The following is a 7500-nucleotide window of genomic DNA, read 5'->3' as shown; positions in this document are numbered from 1 at the left end:
TTTTTTAATACTTTTTTTGGGGGGTCGGGGCATTTCACACATTTATTTGATGGTCACAGTGAAGAGGTGACAGGAAATCGTTGGGAGAGAGAGAGATGAGGTAGGGTTGGGAAATTACCCAGCCTGGACTCAAACCTGTGTCCTTGTGCACGGGTAAGTTTGACCGGATATGGTATAGTGACTTGGCACAGTGTGCATCAGCGTCTCCAGTATGTTGGGACACCTTGTATTAGTGGAGGTGATTGGGGAATGTTGTGAAGTTGTCATTGTAGCACTGTAGGCACAAAGCACTGTGGGAAAACATTGCAACCCAAGCGATTGGCCATGTTTGACCTACAGTAACCTTTGAGCTAATAGCCGAGACTAAGCCAGGAGTCCATCAAAACAAGAGCCACATCACATCAATAGAGCCTCTTTATTTTCACGTCATCGCTGTATTGACACCTGTCTAGTCGTGTTTGTGGTCTCTCACCCCCTTGTCATGGCTAGACAGCATGACGGCACTAATAAAATGGAATGCGTCCCAAAGTGCATTGGGGGGGAAAAAATCAACAGGGAAAAACATGAGTGCTCCCTCTAAAGTGCGTTGCCGTGCCTTGCTAGTCCCTGTGGGGGGAGTTATTACTGCGTAGAGAGAGGGCTGGTCTATTTTCGTTGCATATCGAGAGGCCTCTAACTAAAGATCAATACCTGGAAAATATTGGCCCCGTGTCCCTTGCTTACCCCTTTTGTAGCGTTGCATTATGGGAGTGTGAGATGAGGAGAGGGTGGGCGCGGTAGCCGTACAAGCGGTCAATGGCCACCCACTCTTTTTAAGACACTTATTGGGGACACAAAGCAGCCCAAGGTGACAGAGAATCCATGGGGGTCGCTGTACCGTGACCAGTTGTAATCGAGCTCCCCAACGCAGACAACGACAGTGCCGCCGACACTGACAAGCAGCCTCTCTGTGGACTGCTTCGAAGAAGCAAACACAAGCGTGTTCAATAGTTTTTAAGTTTCAGGGCTCAAAGCTATTTAGTGAGTTCACTGCCCAGTATCTACAAATGAGAAGCTCTTCTTCTCTTCTGTTCTGTGCTCCCTCAGTCCCACCCACTAACATCTCTGAATTTCTTTTGAAATGGGTTTTATTTTCCATGGGGGTCTTTCCCCCTTGTGTGTTCATGCGTGCCTGCGTGTTTCTTTGCAGTGGTTTGGAGCGTCCGGACATGTATTTATGGTGGAGCAAGTTCAGAGGAGAGGGGGGGAAAATGGCAGCAGTGATGCTTTGATTCTTAAGGGATTGGGAAGTGAGCAAGGGAGGGGTGTCTCTCTCTTTCTTTAAAAAAAGAAAAAAAGAAAAAAACAGCCGCCAAACCCCCACTGCGCCTTGGAACAACAGACGGGAGATGGAGATAAGGTGGTAGGGTGAGAAAAGGAGAAGGGAAAAAAGAAAAAAGATGAAAGAAGGGGAAAGAATGACAGGAGGAGACGGAGGAGGGACAGGGTTGTCAGCAAGACCGTCTGGGAGTCATCTCATGACTTCTGCGAAAGACAAGTTACGGAAATGAGTTGCCTAACCTTGTAAACACTTGCTTTGTTGTGTCTGCGTCTGTGTAGGTTTTGGTGTTTGTCTTTCTCTCTCTGTTCATTTCCCTTTTTCCGTGCCCTTTTTAACCTGTTATGTTCTCCTTTTTCCCCATCTCTTCATCCCTTCTTCTTCTTCTTCCTCTTCTTCTTCTTCTACTTCTACTTCTACTTCTTCTTCCTTCTTTCTGTTATGCCGTTTCCTCCCCGTTATCTCCCTCGTCTCTCTGTTTCCTGATCCCACTGTCTTCCCATACATCTACGCCTTCCTTCCTCTTGTGGAGCGTTTCGTTCGCTTCGCACATTCTCTCTCTCTCTCTCTCTCTCTCTCTCTCTCTCTCTCTCTCTCTCTCTCTCTCTCTCTCTCCCCCTCTCCCCCTCTCCCTCTCCCTCTCCCTCTCCCTCTCCCTCTCTCTCTCCCTCTCTCTCTCCCTCTCTCTCTCTCTCTCTCTCTCCCTCTCTCTCTCTCTCTCTCTCTCTCTCTCTCTCTCTCTCTCTCTCTCTCCACTCACACACACACACCCATTACTTTATCTATCCGTCTCACTCACAATATCTCTGTCTGTAGGCGTGTCTGTCTGTCTCTTTGTGTCTGTCTGTCTCTCTGTATCTGTCCCTTTCTCTCTCTCTGTCTACTCTCCTTCAGTTCAATAAAGCTTAATCGTCTCTGATGGTGTACTCCCAAAGCATTATTGCCCTCTTCAACATTGAAAGGAACCCACATAAAAGGGCAGTTAGATTTCACACTAACAAATACCATTGAATGAGTAAGATGGAGTGGGAGGCTAAAAGTAATTTTTTTATACAATGAGTCTAAACGTTGAAATTGCATTAGAGCACAGACCTTGTACACTAGCAGCAGACACTCAAAAGGCAGTCAGTGATGAAGCGGAAAAGTGATGACTTGTTTGTATACGTTTTGCGTTTATAATGACAATTGCACTAACCCTAGTCTATCTCTCTCTCTCTCTCTCTCTCTCTCTCTCTCTCTCTCTCTCTCTCTCTCTCTCTCTCTCTCTCTCTCTCTCTCTCTCTCTCTCTCTCTCTCTCTCTCCCCCCCTCTCTCTCTAGCCGAGGATGCCTTCCTGTCGGCCATTATAAACTACACCAACAGCTCCACGGTGCACTTCAAGCTGTCCCCCACCTACGTGCTCTACATGACCTGCCGCTACGTCATGTCCAGCCTCTACCGGCCCGACATCAGCCCCTCGGAGCGCACGCACAAGGTCATCGCCATCGTCAACAAGATGGTGAGCATGATGGAAGGAGTCATCCAGGTGAGTGTCACAGTCCTCTTTTTTTCTCTCTCTCACCCATACGTGTTTTGCTCCCTCTATCCCCCCCCCAGAAAAGAATTTGCTTCCTTTTTATATTCTTGTTGTCTGTGTCTCGGAAGGCATCGTAGTGTCTGTGTGTTTCTATTATTTAGTCTTTCTCTCTATCTGTACTTTTTGTTTTTTCGACCAGTTTTTCTGTCATCGGCAGACAGTTTATTATTTTCTTCCTTTTTTTGGTTCTTTCTGGCTGTCTCCCACTGCAGATTGTATTTTGTTTTGCCCCAACTAAAATCATTGTGTCGTATTATTCTTGAGTTGGTCTGTGGGTCCTTTGAAAACCCCTTTCCAGAACTTGTTCTGGTGATTGTGATGTACCACAGAAGCCTGGCAAGGCAGGCCGCTTCAAACTGTGTGGTCTGGCTATTTCAAGAACCAATTTAAGGGGATCCATCAATGGTTGTCTTTCAAAAGACCTCTACTGTACACGCATAGGATAATACTACTAGTATCTAATCAGTGCACCATGTCATCGTGTTCAATCTACGCAGTGACTCTCTACAAGGCTCTCTGTTGTGGTCGTCTGTCTAATTACACAAGAGAAGCTAACTGTGTTTAAATTAGGGATGCAAACGATTAATCCATTAATCCATCCATCCATGGTATTTTATCTAAATTTTTAATATTTTTTTTTTAGATTTAGTAGTCGTCTTTCGAGAAACATTGAGATTTGGGGGGAAAAACGCTGCTTATCAATTAATCGGAAGTCGATCGATAAGGCTATCAACTAATGATTAATGAATTAATCTGTAATCTGCATCCCTAGTTTAAATGGGGTTTGGCTACTGTATAACCATGATAGAGTGTAAGATAAAGGATGCTGCCCTAGTGATGGAGGGGGATCCCACTATGCTCTGTTGTAAAGGTAAAAAAAATCCTGGTTTGTGTTCAAAGTACTGCCCTTGGAATACTTCATTGCATTTGAAAAAAAGGTTCCTCAGCCCTAGTGTACAAGGTCATCCATATTCCTCCTCTGGGAATGGGACTCTGACCTCGGATCCCCAGACCAGCTCCTTAACCAGAAGGGATTCGCCCAGCGAATGTTGAACTGCTGAAAAACAGCTGCTGAATTTCAGTATTTCCCGCAGACCTAGAAGCATTGTGTGGTGCTACGTATGTGCAGTCGTTGATCAATTTGTGGTGCTCAGTTTTTATTCTGTGGTGCTGCGCCACGGAATGATCCATGTAAGGGAAACACTGACTTTTATATGCCTGGCCACCATGCTTGTGTACTATCTGCCTGGAAAGCAGAAAAGTTAGGAAGCACCCACCATCCACCCCCATCTTTATGTAACCATACACGCACACACATACCCCACATACCCTCGCGCTCTCACATACTAGTGCCAACTTTCTCACACACATGCACTCACTTTCACACAGGCACTTTCTCTTCCCTCTCCCACTGACGTGCTCGCCGGTTCATAAGTTCAGGAGCTTGTCTGAGACGGGGAGATCTGAGAGTCGGTCTGGCTGTAGTCTAGATTTCTAGATTAGGGCCTTAAATCCCATTTAAAAATGATTATTATTTTATGATTTAAGAACTCCCAAAGTCTTAATCTCTTCCCACTGCCCCGTAATCCCCCTCGCTCTGTATCTGTGCGTTTGTGTTTGTGTTCGTGTGTGTGTGTCTGTGTGTGTGTGTGTGTGTTCGTGTGTGTGTGTGTGTGTGTGTGTGTGTTCCATGTTTGTGTGCCAAAGCTCTGTGACATCATTACTGAATGGCAGAACAAACTTTCCCTGGAAGCTGTTTTGTCCGTTACTATTCAGGTTTTTTGAAGCAGAGAGACTGAGATGGGCAGACAGATTTAATATGATTCCGATTAATAACAAACACTACCGGGGCAAACGTTGCTCCGTGGGCTAATGTTCCATGCCATTACTCCGGGCACCCGGGTTCAATTCCGGCACGAGGTCACTTCCCGATCCTTCCCCGTCTCTCTCACTCATTTCCTGTCACCGTCTTTGACTGTCCTGAATCGCTATAAAGGCTCACAGGAATAAAAAATAACTAAAAATGAACATACAAATTTGCAAAACAATGAAGAGGTTGTGCTTAAGATGCCCAAGGTGCTGCATTTCATGATGAAACTCATTGACACGGCTGTGTGCTGGGCTGTTTGTCTGTAAATGTCACACCACTGGTCACAAAGAGCGGACGGGAAAATGATCGATCTTCAGGCGATGTGTTGGGTGTGTTTATGGACTTGTAAGCTCCGTCATGTCTTGAAGGTGTGCGTGCGTGCGTGCGTGTGTGCATGCCACTCCTCTGTGCGAGTCACGGTTTGATTCTGAAAGTTGTGTACGTGCACTTGTTCCTGTGTAAGTGAATACATGTTTGTATGTGATAGGTTTGTTCTCATAGCTGTGGTTTGTTGTTGACAGTCTCTTTTCTGTCTTGTGTTGATGTGTGTGTGTGATGCGTGTGTTCTGTACTTCTCCACTCCCTCTCTCCCCTCCACTCCCCCCACTCCCCCCTTTACAGGAGGTTGCTGATGGTGATCAGGTAGGCTCAATGTGCTGCCCCTTTCCCAGATCCCTTCCTCTCTTCCTCCCTTTCCCTCCCTCTCCCTCCCTCACTCTCTCTCTCTCACTCTCTCTCTCTCTCTCTCTCTCTCTCTCTCTCTCGTTCCGAGACGGCTGGCTGCACTCGGTCTCCATGCTTCGTTATCTTTCTCTCCTCCTCTCTACCCCCGTCCCCTCTCCTCTCCTCTCCTCTCCCTCCCTCCATAACAGAAGCCGACAAAAAAAAAAAACACACAGCCACCACCAAACAATTAATCCCTCCTTTCAACAGCTGGACTCATGTATTTTTTTCCATTTAATTTAATCTTTTATTTTCTCCTCCTTCCCCCTTTTTTTCAAACAACCGTACAGCAAAACCCCGTCACCCACCGCGTCGTGTCGCGACCACCAAACCACCTTCCTTCCTCCCAGCTCTGCTGCTGCATTACATAACCCCTCATCCTCAGCTCAACTTTGGACCATGCAGTACTAAAACAACCAACCAAATAAACACCAATAACAACAACAACAACAAAACAAACACCATCTTCCCCTGTAATAATTCCGGTTCTCTTTGACTTGAACCCTTTTTAATTGCGGCATCTCCTCATGTGATCTCTCTGCTTTTTTTGACCTGCTTTTCCCCAGCGTGGATGACCGACCTAAATAAAACTCCCTTGATGCTCTGTCTTTATTTGTCAACAGTTTTTTGCCGCTTATTTTTTTGGAACTGTATGTTTTGTGCCTTTTTCATCCGTTTTCCCTCTCTGTCCTGTCTTGTCGTTTGTTAATGTTGTTGCCGTTGTTCTTTCTTACGGATGCATTCCTTTGGCTGAACGTGAAATGAATTGGGCGGGGTGGGGAGTTATTTCGTATTTGTTTTTTTGTATGTTCCTTTTATCTGTTTATGTTGTCGTCATGGGGACCGACCAGAGGTGAGGTACACACGGTCCAGGTGGGCAGGCAGTAACAAGGTTTTAGTTTCTTTTTTTGTCTGTACATATTATACTGTGTGTTCCCTCAGGATCCTACTGCCTGGACCATGTGTATGAGTCTCACTTGCGCTTCAAGGGTCTGTCATGTTTACGTTTGCTCTGCAGCAACCAGACACTGTTTCCCCCCCACCCAACCCGCTTGGTACAAGGAACCCCACCCACCTACGTTCAAGTTCCATCTGTGCTCCATCATGTTTCTATAAGAGTACAAACTTATTTCACCAGTTTGTGTGGGTTCCGTTATGCTATCAAAAATACAGTCGGCCTCAAATCGAGAGAAAAAAAATCTGACTTCCTCAATGAATCCTTGACCGGGGACCAGAAATAGGTCCTTTGGCTCGTTAATCTGTTTCTAAATGGGATTCGGATGTGATTGGCCAAATAGCTTAATGAAATGATGGCCGACAGGCAAGGCTGGCCAACCAGCTGCAACAACAAAAGGAATGTTGTTGTTGAAGGGCCTGCATGATGGTCGACAGACATGCTGAGAGCCAGCCAGTCGTCTTGGCCTGTTGCTTGTCAAAGACCCATCAACCAAAATAGTAACTTTCTCTGAGCTGGCTCAAGCAAACAGGGGGAAAGAGGCCTTGCATAAGCCTTACAGTGTAAGGCCACCTTGCCTGCACAGAACCCCCAGTAGCCGGGCAGGGTCGGTTGGTTATTTGGTCAGATCCCAGGGGTCGGTGTCTGGTTGAATGCGAGGCTTGGTCAGGGTAAGGGGGTGTGGGTGGGGTGGGTAAGGGTAACGGGGGGTGGGCGGGCTGGCATGAGTCTGTCCAGGGGGTGCGAGGGGAACATGCTGCTGCTCCTCCTCTTGGCTGTGAGAGACCCCCCACCCTCCACCTCTCTCTGTCTCTCTCGCTCTCACTCTCTCTCTCTCTCTGTCCTTCTCTTTTGAGCCTCATACTACCCATCTCCAGTTCATCCCCCTCTCTGATGCCTCTTTCTTTGGGCTGGGCGTTTTCCTTGTCATCCTTCCCTCATTTTTTACTTGTCGCGTATGTCTAACACCTTGTCTTTATCTCCCTCTCTCTCTTTCCCTCTCTCTATTTCCCACTCTCTGTTGCCCTCTCTCTCCTTCTCTCTCCTTCTCTCTCTGT

General features: G+C 46.7%; 1 protein-coding gene across 5 annotated transcripts in view; it reads left to right on the top strand.

Moving 5' to 3' along the window:
* The window catches only part of afdna (afadin, adherens junction formation factor a), a 186077-nt gene that overhangs the window by 116065 nt on the left and 62512 nt on the right, over positions 1-7500 (top strand). For 4 of the 5 annotated variants that reach the window (XM_063222919.1, XM_063222921.1, XM_063222920.1 and 1 more), the window contains exons 14-15: positions 2638-2843; positions 5386-5406. In XM_063222919.1, coding sequence (XP_063078989.1) covers positions 2638-2843; positions 5386-5406 — 227 coding nt within the window. The remainder of the gene's footprint in view (positions 1-2637; positions 2844-5385; positions 5407-7500) is intronic. The other variant, XM_063222922.1, reaches the window with a different exon arrangement.

This window comes from Engraulis encrasicolus, chromosome 18 (genome assembly GCF_034702125.1).
Source record: "Engraulis encrasicolus isolate BLACKSEA-1 chromosome 18, IST_EnEncr_1.0, whole genome shotgun sequence".
Taxonomy (NCBI): domain Eukaryota; kingdom Metazoa; phylum Chordata; class Actinopteri; order Clupeiformes; family Engraulidae; genus Engraulis; species Engraulis encrasicolus.
The sequence above is the reverse complement of the archived record's forward strand: the minus strand, read 5'-3'. Positions and strand labels throughout refer to the sequence as shown.